Raw genomic sequence first — 20,329 nt, 5'->3', positions numbered from 1 at the left:
AAATATATCAAGAATACAATCCAAATACCTGGCTATTGAAGAAATACATACTCTTTTTTTATATAACTACATTGTGCAAGTACATTTTTAGTGTAGATGGTAATAATCTATAAGGATTCTAAGCAACACAACTCGGTGTACTTGTGTAGAATAATCCACGTCTTCAAAGATATGTGCATTTTAAAAGTGAAGGAAATGGAAAATGTCTTGGGCAGAGACACAGGCAGTGTTGCACAAGTTGTTTTTATTACAAATTACCAATACAGTTAATCTGTATACTCACAGGTGGTTAAAACAGAATGGTTCTAAACATCAGGAAGCTCTCATCGGGAATTATTTTTTAGGACAATGTAGTGTCTACAGCGAGCCCCACTATCTTTCACTGAATTAAGCACAAACTACAGTTCCACAACGAGTTCAAAAATAGGACTTTCTTAAGGGGAATTTAGATAAGAAGTTCAAACCTTCCAGAACCTCATCCTACAGTTTCATAGGGTCTCATCTGAGCTACTGGTTTAAAGGAAGAAGATGCTGTGGACATGATATAAAGACTGAGTGATGGGAGAAATAGTTTACTTAAGAAAAAAAATCAGAAAACTGATACGATAAGAAAATTAGCACTTCGTATCATCTGAGAATAAATATTAATGGAGAAATCAGTCCAGAAAAAAATATGTTTGAAAAAACAGAAATGTTTTTTGTTAAGATGGTGAATTACATAAAAATACTATCTGGTAATAACTTAGGGTATCAGCTCTGGAGGGGGAAAAGATCTAACCCACATTAAAGAATAATAAATAACTAATCTATGTTGTCTTGAGGTATAATAAACCTGTACCAGATGTACTGAATGATTTCATTCTCTGGGAAGTTTCAAAGCTGCCAGAACAGGGGCAAATTCTAAAATTTGCCCTTTTTTTGGTCCAGGAAATAACTTTCTCATAAAAGGTGCTCATGATAACCTCTTGTAGTTACCAAAATTTTGCCTCAGGTTGGGGTCTGATAGTAAGTGAACCAGATGAACTGGTTAAGACTGCCAATTAAAATAGCTAATTCTGAAACCAGATTAACCACAAGAGTCACATCTCTACTAAGCAGATTTTAAATTTTTTAAAAATTATTTTTATTTATTTATTTATTTATTTATTTATTTATTTATTTGCGGGAGAGAGATAGCATGAGCAGCAGGGAGAGGGAGAAGCAGGTTCCCCGCTGAGCAGGGAGCCTGACATGGGGCTCGATCCCAGGACCCTGGGATCATGACCTGAGCCACCCAGGCACCCCGCAGATTTTTTTTTTTTAAGTACAGCAAAACGTTCCTTCTATTTTTCACTTCAAGAGACAAACTACTGATCAGATCTTTCCCATGATACTGATTTTTTAATTTAATATAAATACTCAAAAACTAAAATATCACTAAATTTCATCCTTTAAAATGAAAAGTAATGACATGTCACCTCTGTAAATCAGGCCTCAGAGTTCAAAGAAAAGCTTTTAAATTACCCATATGGGATCTGAAATGACTATTGTCTTCCAAAGTTTTCCCAAAAATCACTTTAAAATCTTGTTTCAAAGGCCTAATTTTTCTCAGAAACAAAATATATTTATAGGTTGTTTTAATTCTACTAGATTTTATAACTTTCTGCTGTTTTCTTTCCATTTAATAAAACCAGAATGAAAAATTTTGACCAATTACTGAAAAGTCTTACCACCCAAAAAGTTTCAAAATCTTAATATAATCAACCAACTATGTTCTTGTGGTTTCTAAAAAAAAATTGTTAATTTAAAATCTAAGGATCCTTGTACTGCTGATAGAAGACTGTAGCAATCTTTTGTATTTTTAGAATATTCTCTGTAGGACCTACTTTTGCATCCCCAAAATGTAAACCAGCCTTTACTATAAATGAATACATAAGATGCTTAATATATATAAGCTTGATTTTATCTCACTTGGTTATTATTGGCTCCTACGGGGTAATTCGCTTGCTCACTAATTCTGCCACCACTCTCTTCATTCAAGTTTTTAAAGCCACATTTATCAAAGATGATTCTCCAAACTTAATGTTTAACAAGTATCTTCTCATGAGTATATCCACTGTATGTATTCTTCTTATCCAAGGAATGGGTAACTTCATAATATTACTAAAATCCCTCTTTAAATTATATTGATAATGCACCTCTGACACAGTTCTTGAGTTTGGGAAAACCCTAATATTTGCATTATTAGATGTCCCCTTTGAAAATACACTGATATCAAAGTTTGTTTTTTATGACCTATAAACAGAACTGAGGTTTGCACAATCCCTAATTATAAATTAATACTAAAATGCAAACTTGTCCAAATAGCTTAAGATCACTGCCTCAATAAAAGAAAGAAAAAGAAACACTATGCTATTATCGGACTATGTCTCACACATAAAACGTTCATCAGGAAGACAGGTATAAATTGATGGCATACACTTTCTCCATGACCAAGCCTAATAAAAGCTCCCACCCACAGAAGCCCTATGGCTAATCAGTGTCACCAGTGGGAGTCGCTTCTAAAGAATCACTAAAAACAACAACAAAACAAAACTCTAAATGGTTTTCCTTATGGGTCCATTAACTGAGAAGAGCTCCTTCAGATCTACTCTTGAGACAAAAACAGGAGCAAACAAAAAGATCAGCTGCATGAACAAACACAGCAAGTAATTTTAAGGGGTGATAAAAAAGCTGGAGTATTTCCTCTTTTAAAAGATTAATATAAACATTTCACAGAACATGGAGATATTGATAGCAAGATCTCCTTTGCTCCTTGCTGTAGCCTTTTTGTGAGGGCTTTAATGCCTGAAGACTCATGACTATAGCCAAGAAAATAAGTCGAGAATAAATCTGAGCTTAGAGGAGAAGGCAGGCAAATATACCAAAGGAGAGTTCTGATATTTGTTGCTGTTGTCCAAGCCTTTTGCTACCAGTCCAAGGAAACAGAAAAAAGATGAAGTTTGGGAAACTGGAGATAGAAAGTATTTGCTGTTTTCTAAGGCGTCTGAATGTGGCCATTGATTATGCTAGACTAGATATTTTTTAAAATTATATTTTTAGCTCAATACATAGCTCTAAAGCAGCGTTCAGTTTTGGTGTGCTTTACACTGAAATGGTTATATACAGAGGGGGTGGAAATGTTATTAATCATTTACTCTTCAACTATCCTTTTAATGGAAAACTAGAATTGACAGTATTTATTAAAATGAACAGTGCCACAAAACAGAAATGTATATAGAAAGCACTGAACCACAAACTTTTACAGTAGCAGGAATAAACTAGCATAGCATAAATACAGTTATAACATTGAAACATTTCAATCTGTTTCTGCAGTTTAAAACATAGCTGTGTCATGTTCATCAACTTTCACCTCCACTTCAATTAGATTTGCCTAACATATAATGAACAAATCAGCAGTCAAGATAAATTTTCAAAAGGCTCAAGCCAACGTGAAAGGTTTAAGCTTAGTATTAGTAAACTCTCAGAATACTTAAAAATAAAACAAAACACAATAAAACTTAACACACATACATACATGAAACAGTGCAGTAAGAACTTCAGACAAGGGCAGTGCACTTCTGGTTTAAGGAAACCATAGTTGTAGCTTAATTATAACAAACGTCTATCCTAAATAATGGTTTAATGGGATATCCAGCATTTGATATGCATTTAATATGTATGGTCAAAAAACCTGAAAAACCAATTCAACAGTAACGATACCATATCAGTAACAAATTCCTACTTTATTTCTATATTGCACATACTTTTACTGTCTACTGTTAAAATTTACTTCTTAATCTAAATATCAAAGGATTATACCTATAACCCTTGTAAAAATATTTACCTTGAATAAATATTCAGATTTTCCTTTCTTAACAAACCAGAATGAGAATGAATTCAGCTTTGTTAATCCAAAGCTATTTTAAAGAGAAGGGCAAAGGTATTGGAAACAGCATGTTAATCACAAAATTCTTGGTTTAACAACCATTTCAGTTTTGAAAAATATTTCTGTGTTTGGAGTGTTTAAAGTCTGATCTTTTTTAAAACTAACACATATTCCCTAAAGAGATTAATCATATCCTTGACTGGTCTGGAGCACTGTTTGGAAAGTAGACACAGAAAAAAATTTAGATTAAATGGCATATAACACAAATGGCATTAAATAGGTCACCTGTTTCACATAAAATAAAATGACTAGCACCTCCTTTCTGCTCCCAAAGTAAAAAGGCCTAAAAGGCCACATGAAACATGAGTAATTACAGTAAGTTTCATTCGTAAAGTATTGAGAAATCCACTACATTAGAGGGTTCTCACATCTAAAGCCTTAGGTTCAAGGCTACTGTGTAAAAGTGAACTGAAGGGCCAAAGGAGAGAGACAGATGGGATTCAGTTCCAGGAAGGTCCTTATTTATGTAGGTTGTAGGGAGATTTTTCAGGGACTCTCCTGCATCCCATCCTCAGTTTCTAGTTCTGCCAACTGCCTCCTAAGTACATTTACTTTTGCTTGTAATTCCTTGTTATATTCAATGATGTTAACCATTTCTTCATATGCTTCATCCAAATACTTGGAGGATCTGTTCCAACGGAGGAAAATACCTATTGAATCCAGGAAAGGAAGACAGAAGGCAAAAAGATACATACAATGGATTAACATTATTCCATCATTATACATTCTTTTTTCTTTTTCTTACAATTCACATCTATGTTTTATTATACTCTGGAAGAAGCAGGAATCCTGAAGTACTGAAAGTGTAACTAAATACACTAAAACATCACTATTTCTATGTACATAATCATTCATTCTTCAACCTCCCCCCAACAAAATTATGAAATGGATTAAAACATTATTCTCTGATATATCCAGGATTATAAATAAGCTGGTAACTTACAATGCCATAAATTTTCCAGTTTCACAATACAGTGAATTACAGAATTTCAATTACAGAACTTTACTCAGAACCACAGGACCTCATACATGTGTAAAATCACTTTCACTAGAAAAGTGAGAGTTAGAGCAACTGCTGAACCATACATTGTTATTTAAAACCCTAAACTTCCCAACAAACAAAAGCTTAGGACCAGATGGCTTCACAGGTGAAATCTACCGAACATTTAGAGAAGAGTTAATACTTATTCTTCTCAAACTATTCCAAAAAGTTGAAGGGGAAGGAATGTTTCCAAACTCATTCCATGAGGCCACCATTACCCTGATACCAAAACCAAACAAACACACACAAAACAAGAAAATTATAGGCCAACAGCCCTGATAAACATAGATGCAAAAATCCTGAACAAAGTATCAGCAAAGTGAATTCAACAATACATGAAAAGCATCATATACCATGATCAAGCAAGATTCATTCTAGGGATGCCGGGATGGTTCAATAGGCACAAGTCAATCAACACAACATGCCACATTAACAAAAAGAAGGATAAAATCATGTGATCATCTCAACAGATGCAGACAAAGCATATGATAAAATTCAACATTCATTTATGATTAAAAACTCACAACAAACTAAGTATAGAGGCCATATATGACAAACCAACAGCTAACATACACAACAGTGAAAACCTGAAAGCTTTTCCTCTAGATCACAAACAAGACAAAGAGGCCTACTCTTACTAATACTTTTACTCAACACAGTATCAGAGATCCTAGCCCAGAAATCAGACAAGAAAAAGAAATAAAAGGCTCCCAAATAGGAAAAGAAGCAACACTGCCACTATCTGCAGATGACATAATACTATATATAAAAAATCCTGAAGACTCCACCAAAAAACTACTGAGACTAATAAATTCAGTAAGGTTGAAGAATACAAAATTAATACACATAAATTCACATTTTTATATAATAACCATGAACTATCAGAGAAATTAAGAAAAACAATCCCATTTATAATTGCATAAAAAATACCTAGGGATAAGAGGAAGATCTTTCACTAAAGAAGTAAAAGACCTGTACTCTGAAAACTATAAGACATTGATAAAAGAAACTGAAATAGCACAAATAAATGGGAAGATATACCATACTCATGGATTGGAAGACTATTGTAAAATGCCCATGCTACCCAAAGCATCTACAGATTCAATGCAATCCCTATCAAAAGACATTTTTCACAGAAATAGAACAAATAATCCTACAATCTGTATGAAACCACAAAAGACCCCAAATAGCTAAAGCAATCTTGAGAAAAGAACAAAGCTGGAGGTATCACCTTCCCTGATTTCAAGATATACTACAAAGCTACAGTGACCAAAACACTATGTTAACAGCACAAAAACAGACACACAGACCAACAAAACAGAATAGAGTCCAGAAATAAACCCACACTTAAGACAGTCAATTAATCTTCAACAAAGAAGGCAAGAATATATAGTGGGGGAAAAGATAGTCTCTTCAATAAATGATGCTGGGATAACTGGACAGGTACATGCAAAACAATGTACTGGACCACTTTCTTACATCATATACAAAAGTAAATTCAAAATGGATTAAAGATTTAAATGTAAGAACAGAAACGATAAAACACCTAGAAGAAAGCATAGGCAGTATCTCTTTGACATCAGTTTTAGCAGTAATTTTTTGGATATGTCTCGTCAGGCAAAGGCTAACAAAAGCAAAAATGAACAAATGGGACCACAACAGACTAAAAAGCTTTTGCACAATGAAGGAAACCATCAACAAAAGGCAACCTACTGAATGGGAGAAGATATTTTGAAATGATATAACTGATAAAGAGTTAATATAAAAAATATAAAAGAATCACTTAACTCAATATCAAAAAAACCAATCCAATTAAAAAATAGGTACATGACTTGAATAGAAATTTCTCCAAAGAAGACATATAGCTGGCCAAGAGACACAGAATAAGATGCTCAACATCACAAATTATCAGGGTAAAATGCAAATCAAAACCACATGAGCTATTAGCTCACACCTGTCAGAATGACTAGTATCAAAAAGACAAGAAATAACAGCCATTGGCAAGGATGCAGAGAAAAGGGAACCCTCATGCATTGTAGGTGGGAATGCAAAATTGTGTAGCCACTACGGAAAACAGTATGGAGGTTCCTCAGAATATTAAAAATAGACTACTATAGGATCTAGCATTTCCACTTCTGGGTATTTATCCAAAGAAAATGAACACACAAATTCAAAAAGACATATGCCCCCCTATGTTAACTGCAGCATTATTTATGATAGCCAAGGTATGGAAGCAACCTAAGTGTCCATCAACAGATGAATGGATAAAGAAGATGTAGTATAGATACACCACAATGGAATACTACCCAGCCATAAAAAAGAATGACATCTTCCTATTTGCAACAATATAGATGGGCCCAGAGGGTACCATGCCAAGTGAAATAAGTCAGGTGGAGAATTATAAATCCCATATAATTTCACTTAAATGTGGAATCTAAAAAACAAAAACAAAACAAAACAAACAAACAAAAGAAAACAGAAACACAGATACAGAGAACAATTTGATGGTTGCTACAGGGGAGGGAGATGGGGTGATGGACAAAACAGGGAAAGGGGATTAAAAGGCACAAACTTCTAGTTATAAATAAGACATGGGGATGCAATGTATAGCTTAGGGAACATAGTTAATAACAGTGTAACAACTTTGTATGGTGACAGGCTGTAGCTAGACTTACCATGGTGATCACTTTGTAATGTATGTAAATGTTGAATCACTATGCTGTACACCTGAAACTAATATATGTCAACTACACTTCAATTAAGGAAAATAATAAAAAGCCTAAACTTCAGTGCGCTCTCTCCCTGTCTCTTAAGAGGTAGTCTTCCAATTCTACAGGCACATCCTTCTTTTCCCAATAACTACCCTTTTTTTATAGACTAAAAGGAAACATTTCCTCATCTGCATAGATCTACATTAGCTCTATCATCCCAATATCATGGCTTAAAGACATTCAAATAAGGAGGTACAAAAACTTTCCAGGCAGCAGTATTGTCAGTAGCTGGTAAGTTCACAAAGGTTTTATGATTCTTTAAAACACTTTCTATAAACCAAACTGCCAGAACCCTAAAGCTACTCTCTATCAGAAAGGGAAAACAGAAACATAGCTTAAAGAATGGACTTTGTTGATTTTTCCATTATATGAGCCTGTATTTAAAATCCTGTTCTTCAATTCAGGAATTACTTAATACTAATGGCTAACTATGATGTAAATATAAACAGAAGAGAGACATTTTAAGCTCATTATACAACCCATATACCCACTATGAGAAGATTTTACCTCACACAGAATTTCTTCCATTTCTAAGCTGGGGCACTAAACACATATGGAAACTCTGTTCTTAATGGAATGGTAGGAATTCATTCATGTAACAACAAGATTTCCTCCAATCACTTCATCTCTAAACTCTCAATGAAGTTTGGTAAAAAACTAGTTAAATCGTCCATTAGGCCATTCAACTCCAAATCTGGCTTTTCTCCCAAGTAGCTAGTCTCTTACTTCAGTTACTAAACATGACAGTGGCTTCTAGGTAAACTGTCCCAGAAATCTTTAACAAAAAGTTTGGCTGTAATCTCTCATTTAAGAGATCACTTATCCTGTACCAGGGACTGTCTACAACAATGAAGAAAGTAAGCAAAGAGAAGTTCTGAGCAGCCAAAAATTCCCAAAGCACTAAAGCTCAGACTCTGAGAACCTGGAGACTATCTGAGGCCACTTTCCCACAATTCTAACTTGCGGACACCTAAACAGATAAGATTAGAAGCATAAACTGAGGAGGAAGGAAGCAGCTAATGACAGATATGCCAAGAGGAATGAGACGTGAGAGCTGACATCCAAGAAGTGACAGAAACAGACTTAGTCTCAAACTGAGAGAGCAAAGCAATCTGAGGCCCTTTTATAGATAAAGGGCAGTTTCCCACACATGAACTGCCCTTGTGGGCATAACATATTAAAATGTGGTATAATAACTGACATTTATGGTAATTCAGTTCAATTACCAAACAGGTAGCATTCCTTGTGTGTAGGTTTTGTGCCATTTAATACAGATGAGGGGCGCCTGGGTGGCTCAGTCAGTTAAGCGTCCGACTCTTGGTTTAGGCTCAGATCATGATCTTGGGGTCATGAGATCAAGTGCCTCATTGGGCTCAGTGCAAGAGTGTGCTTGAGATTCTCTCTCTCCCTCTCCCTTTGCCACCCGGCCATGCTCTCTCTCAAATAAATAAATAAATATTTTAAAAAAATACAAAAATGAATAAAGATGTACTTAATACCTTCAAAATGATTAAAAAGAAATGGCATTTTGTACTCTTTGTTTAAGGGATGGCTAATATAGTTTAGACAGATTTTGGTTAGATTTTTAAAGACAAGCTTTGGTATTTATGGAGATAAATTTCAGGAGTCTGAAAAATTTATGTAGGTTAAATACCTTCTTTAGAATGAATTGGAAAATTAAGTATGGATTATTGTTCCACATGAACAATGAGGTAAGTGCATCACTGCACTGATAGCATTATGTTTGTTTATAGAACCTTACTAGAATGACTAGTTCATTAACCCTTCAGTAGCATTTAACAGAGGAACCTTTCCCAATGGCTGCTTAATAAAGGAAACAGAAACCATTTCCTTGGAGCTTACAATTTATTCCTATCCCAACTATCTACCAACTTTCTTACACAAAAAGTAATGTACTTTCCCTCATACCCATTAGAATGGCCACTACCAAAGGGGGGAAAAATCCGAAAATAACAAGTGTTGGCAAGGATGTGGAGAAATTGGAACCCTTGTGCACTGTTGGTGGAACTGTAAAATGGTGCAACTGTTATGGAAAATGGTATGGTAGTTCCTCAAAAATTAAACAGAATTATCATATGATCCAGCAATTCCACTCCTGGGTACATACCCAAAAGAATCAAAAGCAGTGTCTTGAAGAGATAACTGTGCACCTGTGTGCACCCATTCATACACTGTGCATCAGTGTATGAATGGGTAAACAAAATGTGGTAAACACATACGATGGAAAACTATTCAACCTTAGACATTGTGACACAGGCTACGATATGGATGTATCTTGAGGACATTATGTTAAGTGAAAGAAGTCATTCACAAAAAGACAAATACTGTATGATCCCACTCATACGAGGTATCTAGAGTTGTCGAACTCATAGACACAGAAAGCAGAATGGTAGTTACCAGGGGCAATGGGAAGTTGTTTAGTAAGTATAGAGTCAGATTTGCAAGAAGAAAAGTTCTGGAGACCTGTTTTGCGACAATAGGAATATACTTGACAAGAATGAACTGTATACCTAAACATGGTTAAGTTGGTAAATTTGTAATCACGATTAAAAATAGTAATGTATCTTCCCACCTAGGGAAAATACCCAATATAAACAGCAGTATCCACTGAATAATCACTGTTCACTTCTGAAATGGGGACTGAACAAAAGAAGTGTGACTAGATAACGGATGTGAAGGAGAGAACCATGCCCACACTGCGAAAAAAACAGCAGTCACACACAGGTCTGAGGGTCAGGTCCACTCACCAGCTTCAAATACCAACAACAGCAAGTACTCAGAGGCAGTTCAGAGAGGGTCCTTGACTACTGATAAAAAGTCTGCAAAGGATGCAGAGCTTACCTTCCCATAGCTGAAGACTCTGTGGAGCAACTGAAGGCCAGATGACAAGATTGTTGGCTTCAAAGAGAGGATTGGTGAACTTCCTCAGTTCACTGGGCCGATTGACCCAGGACCACAGAGACATCGTTTTCTGCTGCAGCTTCAACTTACATCTGATTAAGGAAGAAAACTGCATTAAAGCAATTCAATGATAACAACCACTATTAAATGCTCCTCCCAAGAGGACAGTTTCTTCTCTCTCTGTGTTAGAAGGCAGAACACAAAACTTTTAACAGACGACTAAAATAGCGTAAAATAAAAATATTTGTCAGAAAATTCAACCAGCATTATAACTCAATAACAGCAAAACTATTTCACAGGCTTTCAAGGCCAACCAGAAGGATAAAACCAGAATCTGGTGTTAAACATTAACCCAGAGAACAGACCATTACTATATGCAAAATCCTTTATTGTATCTGGCACTGTATTTTATCTTATTTTTTAAAGATTTTATTTATTTATTTGATAGAGAGAGAGAGCGTGTGAACACAAGCATGGGGTGTGGCAGAGGAAGAGGGAGAAGCAGACTCCATGCTGAGCAGGAAGCTTGACATGGGTCTTGATCCCAGGACCCTGGGATCATGACCTGAGCCGAAGGCAGACATTACTTAACTGACTGAGCCACCCAGGTGCCCTGGCACTGTATTTTAATTTAAAATAGCTAAATATAAAAATAACTTTCTTTTTTGTTTTAGAAAAGTCTAGAATGCAAAGAACAGATTACAGACATATTAAAAATAGAGGTTGAGTCAAATCTCAAAGCCTAAAATTTTTTAGAGACTTAGCTTTTAGGACAAACAAATTACATGTACATAAAATGCAGATGGACTGTCAAAGATTAAAAATGAATATGTAGGGCGCCTGGGTGGCTCAGTTGGTTGGGCGACTGCCTTCGGCTCAGGTCATGATCCTGGAGTCCCAGGATCGAGTCCCACATCGGGCTCCCTGCTCGGCAGGGAGTCTGCTTCTCCCTCTGACTCTCCCCCCTCTCATGTGCTCTCTCTCTCTCATTCTCTCTCTCAAATAAATAAATAAAATCTTTAAAAAAAAAAAAAAATGAATATGTATCTTGATGTAAATACAGATTCAATCTACATTTATATACAATGAACGGCCTTCACAATAACCCTGAAATTCTGTAACACTCTTTTATCATAGAATAAACTCACAGGGATAGAACATGAACTGATACATTTTGGAAAAAATAAATTTTAACAAGAACTGAAAGATAATTTGTGGTAAGCCTTACATTAACCAAAAAGATAACATATTCAATTTTCATAGGCTTCTACTCAAGTTGAAGTTTTGCTATAAAATTGGTTTTGTCTCTGAAACTACTTATTAGTTAATTATGTGCACCCTTATGTTAGCAATAAAAAGAATCCACATAATCACAGAACTCCCATGTATACTGCAATTTAATTGCTAGGATAGCAAGTCCTATACTATGTCCCCAGGAACCAGGCATGGCGAGGACAGGAAACCACTGTACCCACTGCTCCTGCAGTAAGTGCTTTGGCCCTGCTCCCCACACCTATGGCTAGCCAGTCACTGAACTTTTTTCCACAGGAGCCCAACCCATACAGCTTCAGAATCCTTCTCAATCAGCCCTACTCATAGGATCTACCAAATGGCAATCAGAATGGGAGATAAAATGCATTTGTGATCCCTTTATTAAAGGCCAGTTCTGGGGGCTGGGGGATATTAGTAAGAAGTCCATAGTCAAACGTATTATTTAAATGGTGAAATAAAGTTATATATGTTGCTTTACTGAAGAGTGTCTTAAAGTCTTTAACAATTACTTTGTGACTTTTTGAGAGGGGACTACATTATACCACATTACCCAAATTTAACCAAGGTAAATCACCAATTCTCCCCCTCCCCCATAAGAGTATAGTCTAGGGGTTAAGTCGAACATGCCTTAAGAAATGGCAGGATTCGGAGTGCCTGGGTGGCTCAGTCGGTTAAGCATCCAACTTTTGATTTCAGCTCAGGTCATGATCTCACGGTCATGAGATGAAAATCCACATCAGGCTCTATGCTAAGTGCAGAGCCTGCTTAAGTTTCTCTCTCCTCCTCTCCCTCTGCCTCTCCCCCCAGCTCCCGTGTGTGTGTGTGTGTGTGTGTACGCATGCATGACCCCCAATTTTCTCTAAAAAAAAAAAAAAGAAAAGAAATGGCAGGACAAGAACTAGATTTCTAACATATTTAAGTGCCATGAAACATTGCCTTTGTGATGATTATTTGTATGTAATCTTTTTTTAAATTTAGATTCAATTAGCCAACATGTGGTATATCATTAGTTTCAGATGTAGTGTTCAGTAATTCATCAGTTGCATATAACCCCCAGTGCTCATATCACTGTATATAATCTTTACTCTCCTAAAAAACAAACAAAAAAAAAACCAAAACCAAAATATAACAGCAAAGCCTTGTTGACATATACAACTTTGTTTTGTTCAGCATTTTAAAAGCATATCTAACCATTGGTGTAATACCTTTTAACACTGCTTGGTATTAGTATCTATCAAAGAAACTGTAAATATGCTTCATTTCACATGCTGACTCCCAACTGCTAAAGGCTACCAATTATCTTTCCTTTTTTAAAGCATCAGATGACATAGAACATGAAATACTTGCTGTCACATTCAGTAGAATCAATGTGCCAGCCAGAGTAATACTGTGGTTCTGTGTCAAAATGCCATCAGTGGTTAAGTTCCAGGCTTGTGGCTAAGCAGGTGATAGAAGATTCAAGGAAGAATGAATGAATGAACTGACATTTTTAAAATGCCTATTATGTGACAGGTATTAGGCTAGTTTTCACATGTGTGTCATTTGATCCTCACTGTAACCCAGTGTGGCAGAGATTAATTTTTGCCTTTAACATGAGCAGAAATAGATTCAGAGAAGTCATATGGCTAGTAAGTGGCAATAGTAGAGATTCAAACTCAAATCTTCTAATTTCAAGTCTTGAATATTTTCCATGAAAGTACACTGGAGAGAATGAGGAAGGAGCTGATGACAGTAAAAAGGAAGGTACCTAAAGTTTCTCAGAGCATAGTTTAAAATGTTGCATGTAGGTGTGGGACTTCTGGAATGGTAGGGTAAGGACCTCTGTATATCTTCTCCAAAAAGTAATGAAAACAGGGGCAAAAACAGTCAAAATAAATACTTTAACGACTCTGGAAATTAACAAAAGGTTTGTGACAATCTGAGGAACACTCATTCAAGAAAAACTAATGAACCTCTGAAAGAACAGGATTCGGAGCATTTTAACTTGGCCAATGCCAACACCCTTTCCCCAGCTCTGCACTATCACTGCAAACCAGCAGCCCTGTCGCCACTGGAGGGGCAGACCAGCTTTGGAGCTCCTCAAAAAATACCACCCCCAGAGCACTGTCACGATTTGATGTGTCTGGCAGCTCCCTGGTAAAGGCTCCTTGGTAGAGTCTTGTAGTTATTTGACAGGACTCACAGTTTGAGGTTCTCAGAGGGAAAAGCCCTATTCCCCAGGGTATTTGTCAAAAACAATGAGAGGAAACTATTTAACAGCACAGTTGCCTGAGGCTGTCATGCCAGTTGAGGCAAATAAGACCCTAGGAAAAATAAAAGATCAGGGGAATGAGATGTCCCTGGGCAGCAGGGGGTGAGATGGGGCTTTGTAAAGCTCTGACATATTCCTGCGAATTCAAAACGGTATGCACATGCCTAGGAAATGCTTGAGATAGCCCCTATTCTTTCTCCTCTGGCTGAACCTGAGGCCCTGTATAAGCTGAAGGCTAAAACAGAGCTGTGAACTACCTGAGTGTTGAAGTCATGCCTAATACACACATAAGGTCCCTCAGCAAAGGAGGAAAAAGTTATTCATTCAGAAGGTAGAGGATCTAATTTCCAGATTTGCCATATTATCTAAAACATCAGTTTTCAAAAAAAGCAAATTACAACACACACAAAGAAACAGGAATGTGTGGTCCATACTCAGGGGGAAAAAAAGCAGTCAAAAGAAATTGTCCCTTGGAGAGGGAGGACATATTGAACTCACTAGACAAAGACTTTATTTTATTTAGGATTTTTATTTATTTAGTTGGGAGCAAGCAAGAGAGAGAGTGAGCACGAGTAGGGGGAGGGGCAGAAGGAGAGGGAGAAGCAGACTCCCCACTGAGCAGGGAGCACCACTAGGGGGTTGATCCCAGGACCCTGGGATCATGACCTGAGCTGAAGGCAGATGCTTAACCAGCTAAGCCACCCAGGCACCCCACTAGACAAAGACTTTAAATTAGCTATCATAAATGGGTTTGAAGAGCTAAAGAAAAATGCCTGAAAAATTAAAGGAAAGTATGATAACAATGCTATACCAATGGACAATGTCAGTAAAGAAGTAAAAATTTTTAAAAGAACCAAAGAGAAATCCTAATTTGAAAGTATAACTGAAATGAAAAAATGACCATAGGAGCTCAACAGTAGATTTAAGCTGGCAGAAGAAGCAGTGAATTTGAAGATAGGTCAATTGAGATTATTAATTTCTGAAGAAAAGAAAGAAAAATTGAAGAAAATTGAAAAGAATCTCCAAACCTATGGAATACCTCCAAACCTATGGAATATCTCCAAACCTATGGAATACCAACATGCACAATGGGAGTTCCAGAAGGAGAAGAAAAAAGGGCAGAACGAATGTTTGAAAAATAATGTCTGAAAACTTCTCAAATGTGATTCTACACACCCTAGAAGATCAAGGAACTCCAAGTAGGATAAATTCCAAGTGTCCACACTAAGACGCATCAGTGTCAAAAGCCAAAGAAAAAGAGAATTGCAAAACCAGTAAGAGAAAAATGACCCATTACATACAGGGGACCCTCAATGAAAGTAATGGCTCACTTATCAGAAACCATGAGGCCAGAAAGCAGTGGTATGACATATTCAGGGCACCTGGGTGACACAGTTGGCTGTGTCCAACTCTTGGTTCAGCTCAGGTCATGATCTCCAGGTCATGAGATCGAGCCCTGTGTTGGGCTCTGTGCTCAGTGCAAGTCGGCTTAAGATTCTCTCTTTCCCTATGCCTCTGCCCTTCCCCTCCACACTCTCTCTCTCTAAGATAAATAAACTTAAAAAAAAAAAAAGACTATCGATCAAGATGTCTATATCAGCAAAACTATGCTTCAAAAATGAAGAAGACTGATGTCACCAAAAATGGAAGAGTAGGCAGCTCCAAATGCCCATCCCTCCAGAGAAACATTGTAAACACAAGTAGAAACTGTTAGAACCTACTTTGTCAGATTTCTGGGAAATAGAAGTTTACAGCACACAAGCAAATGAAGAATCAAGGAAAAGGAAACTTGAAAAACAATAAAAAAGCTTAATGATATTTTTATTTGCTCTTGCCCTACCCTTACCCTAGCTCATGGAGGTCTTGAAGATGGCAGCCCACGCTCTTAGTATGGGACCCTGGTCCCTGGCTTCAGAGGGAATAAAGCAGTCCTTATTCACAAAGAATTGTGTCTCTCTGTTCTAACTTGTCCAAGGGCTACCTGAAGCACCTGTCTTTGTTATATCTAACTTGGAAATCACCATGGGCAGAAAAGTGGTGGGCATTCCTAGAAAACATAAGGTGAATGGACAACCTGTAGCCATCTGGGGGAAAAGATTATGGTTGAGGGGTACAACAGAGCACCAAAAGCCCAAGGAAAAAGATTCTTTGGAAAAGCAGTGTATTCACAGTTGCCCATGTATACTGAGGAATTAAGAAAGCCATATGCATGCCTAAGGCAGGAAACATGCTCTGAAAAGGCCCAAGAAGATCCCAAGATTTTGGTTTTGGCTGATCTCTAGGCTCAGTGAGGGCCAGTGAGGGCGAAAAGTGAAGGCTGAGGCCTGACTAAGCATTGAAGGAATATTCCAGCATAAAGCCCATCTGTAAAGACTGCAAAAGGACTTTTTTCCTTTGTCTTGAGTGGTTTTTCCTTTCACTTTTCCCTCCCTCTTTTCCTCTCTCTCTTTTGGCTCCAAGTATTCAAGGAAATCACTGTCAAACACTAGCTGAACATAAACTAAAGAACAGATACTTCAGGGTGCCTGGGTGGCTCAGTCGTTAAGCGTCTGCCTTCGGCTCAGGTCATGATCCCAGGGTCCTGGGATTGAGCCCCGCGTCGGGCTCCCTGCTCAGCGGGAAGCCTGCTTCTCCCTCTCCCACTCCCCCTGCTTGTGTTCCTGCTCTTGCTATCTCTCTCTCTGTCAAATAAATAAATAAAATCTTTAAAAAAAAAAAAAAGAACAGATACTTCAGAAACTACACGTGAGAAAAAAATACAGTTTACAAAAGTTTAGAAAAGTCTAAATAAATAGTTACAGCTTATGGCAAGCAATAAATACAAACTCCAAGGAGTGGGAAGAATCTAATTTCCAGAGAGCTACGTTATAACATTTTAAATGTCCAGATTTGGTGGCGCCTGGGTGGCTCAGTCGTTAAGCGTCTGCCTTCGGCTCAGGTCATGATCCCGGAGTCCTGGGATCGAGCCCCGCATCGGGCTCCCTGCTCGGCAGGAAGCCTGCTTCTCCCTCTCCCACTCCCCCTGCTTGTGTTCTCTCTCTCGCTGTGTATCTCTCTCTGTCAAATAAATAAACAAAATCTTTAAAAAAAAAAAAAAAAAAAAAAAAAATAAATGTCCAGATTTAAAATTACAAATGATGCAAAAAAGACCCCTAGAAAGTATGGCCCAGTCATAGAAAAAAAATTAACAGAAACTGTCCCTAAGAAAGCACTGACTTTGCTTTTACTAGATGAAGACTTTAAATCAACAGTCTTAAATATGCTCAGAGCTAAAAAAAACAACCCCAACAAAACAAAACAAAACAAAAACAAAAACTAAGGACAAAGAACTAAAGGAAACAAGGAGAACAAGTCTCAAAACCTAGACTATATCAATAAACAGACAAAATTATAAAATAGTACCAAACAGAAATTCTGGAACTGAGAAGTACAATATCTGAAAAAAACAAAACAAAACAACTCACTAGATGGTTTTAATAACAGATCTGAGCAGGCACAAGAATAAGCAAATCTGAAGACAGGTCAACTTAAATTCCCCATTCTGAGAAGAACAAAAAAAGAATAAAGAAAAATGAACAGAGCCTAAGCAGCTTGTGGGTACCAACATATGCATAATGGGAATCCAAGGAAGAGAAGAGAGAAAGCATGGGAACAAAAGAATATATAAAGAATTAATGGCCAATTGGTCAATTATACCTCAATACAAATAGAAAAAACTGAACACAAAAAGAACCACACACACAAAATTATTAAGGGCTGAAAACTCCCCAAACTTGATAAAAGACATGAATCTACACATTTAGAAGTTCAACAGGCTCCAGGAAGGATAAAGGCAAAGAGACCCATACTGAGACACATTATAATCAAATTTACAAAAGCCAGACAGAGAATCTTGAAAGCAGCAAGAGAGATGCAACTCCTCATGTAGAGGGATCCTACATCATCCTTCTACAACAGATTTCTTATCAGAAACTATGGAGGCCAGAAGGGACAGCAATGACATTTCTCAAGTGCTAAAAGGAAAAAAAAAAACAAAACCAAAACCAAAAACTACCTACCAAGAACTCTACATCTGGGAACACTATTCTTTAAAAATGAAGGAGAAATTAAGACATTCCCAGATAAATAAAAATTGAGGGAGTTCATTGCTAGAAGACTTGCTTTACAAGAGAAATGCAAAAAGGAATCCTTCAAGCTAAAATGAAAGGACACTAGACAGTAACTCAAAGCCGTATGAAGGAATAACTCAGAAAAGATAACTAAAGGTATAAAAGTAAGTTATTACTGTATTTTTGACTTGTAATTCCTCTTTTTATTTCCTACATAATTTAAAAGACAAACATATAAAAATAATAATAAATCCATGTCAATGGGCAAATAAGAATATAATTATATAGAAGAATGTAATTTGTGATAATAACATATAGGGGAGTGGAGCTATGGAAGAGCAAAGTTTTGTATGCCACTGAAGCTGAGTTTGTATTCAAAGTAGATTGTTATAAATTTGGGATATTAGTTGAAATCCATCTGGTAACCAGTAAAAAAAAAAATATATACATAAAATAAGAAGGGAATCATGATAGTACACTATTAAAGTATCAAACATATAGGAAGGCAAGTAATGGAGGAGATGAAGAACAAAAGAGGTATAAGACAAACATAAATCTGGCAAACTGGCAGAAATAGGCCATTCCTTTTCAGTAATCACTTTAAACATAAATGAAGTAAACTCTCCAATCAAAATGCAGAGATTGGCAATGGACTAAAACATGATCCAACTATATACTGTCTACAAAAGATTCACTTTTGATTCAAAGATGCAAACAGATTGAAAATAAAAGGATGAAAAAAGATTTTCCACACAAATATCCATTCCACACCAAGAGAGAGCTGGAATGGATATATTACATCAGATGAAATAAACTTTAGGACAAAAACTCTTACAAGAGACAAAGAAGGATATTTTAAACTGGAATAAAGAGTCAATCCATCAAGAAGATATAATAATTATAAACATATATGTACCTTGCAGCAGAGCCACAAAATACAGGAAGCAAAAATCAACATAACAAAATAGAGAAACAGACAATTCTACAATATAGTTGAGGACTGCAATATCCCACTTTTGATAATGTATCGAACTAGACAGAAGACCAATAAAGAAATACATGACTTGAACAAATGTAAGACAAATCTAGAATACTCTGCTCAACGACAACAGAGTACACATTCTTCTCAAGTGTACATGAAACATTCTTCAGGATAGATCACAGGTTAGGCCACAAAACAAATCTCAATACATTTTAAAAGACTGAAGTCATACAAATATCTTCTCCAACTACAACAGCATGCAGTTAGAAATCAATAACAGAAGAAAAAACACAGATGAATTAAAAATGAAAACACAACATGCTAATACAACGTATGGGGATTCAGTGAAAACAGTGCTCAGATGGAAATTTATAGCAGTAAAAACCTATATTAAAAAAGAAAGATCGGGGAGCCTGAGTGGCTCAGTTGATTAAGCGTTTGCCTTTGGGTCAGGTCATGATCCCAGGGTCCTGGGATCAAGCCCTATATCGGGCTCCCTGATCAGCTGTGGGTCTGCTTCTCCCTCTCCCTCTGGCCCTCAACCCCGCTGCCCCACCCCCACTTGTGCTCTCTCTTACTCACTGTCTCTCTCTCTCAAATAAATAAAATCTTTAAAAAAAAAAAACAACAAAGATCTCACATCAATAACTTTCAAATCAGTAACTTTATACCTTAAGGAACTGGAAAAAGAAGGGCAAACTAAACCAGTGCTAGCAGAAAGAAGGAAAAAATAAGAGGAGAGAGTAGATAGATGAAATAGAAAATAGACAACAGAGAGCATCAGTGAAACCAAAAGTTGGTTCTCTGAAAAGACCAACAAAACTGTCCTTTAGCTAGGATGACAAAGGAAAAAAGAGGAAGCCTTTTGACTGTACCCAATTGAGATTACCAGTTAAGCACCTTTAAAGATCATTATGATAGGTATCTTCTAAATAAACCTATAAACTTGATGGCGTCTGGACTGTGAAAGGAGGCCTGAGGACAGTTTCCAGGGGTAACAGACAAAGCCTGGA

The 20,329-nt window shown here is 36.7% G+C and overlaps 1 protein-coding gene across 1 annotated transcript in view; it reads right to left on the bottom strand.

Annotated features, from left to right (window-relative positions):
- Positions 1–1,184: 1,184 nt before the first annotated feature.
- The window catches only part of MTMR9 (myotubularin related protein 9), a 53,859-nt gene continuing 34,714 nt past the window's right edge, over positions 1,185–20,329 (bottom strand). The window contains exons 9-10 of the mRNA XM_032389065.1: positions 10,643–10,794; positions 1,185–4,617 (exon numbers count right to left, since the gene is read on the bottom strand). Of these exons, the coding sequence (XP_032244956.1) occupies positions 4,454–4,617; positions 10,643–10,794 (316 nt within the window). The 3' untranslated portion in view covers positions 1,185–4,453. The remainder of the gene's footprint in view (positions 4,618–10,642; positions 10,795–20,329) is intronic.

The sequence above is a fragment of the Phoca vitulina genome, unplaced genomic scaffold, assembly GCF_004348235.1.
Source record: "Phoca vitulina isolate PV1807 unplaced genomic scaffold, GSC_HSeal_1.0 scaffold53, whole genome shotgun sequence".
Classification (NCBI taxonomy): Eukaryota; Metazoa; Chordata; class Mammalia; order Carnivora; family Phocidae; genus Phoca; species Phoca vitulina.
This window is presented reverse-complemented; position numbering and strand designations above follow the sequence as displayed.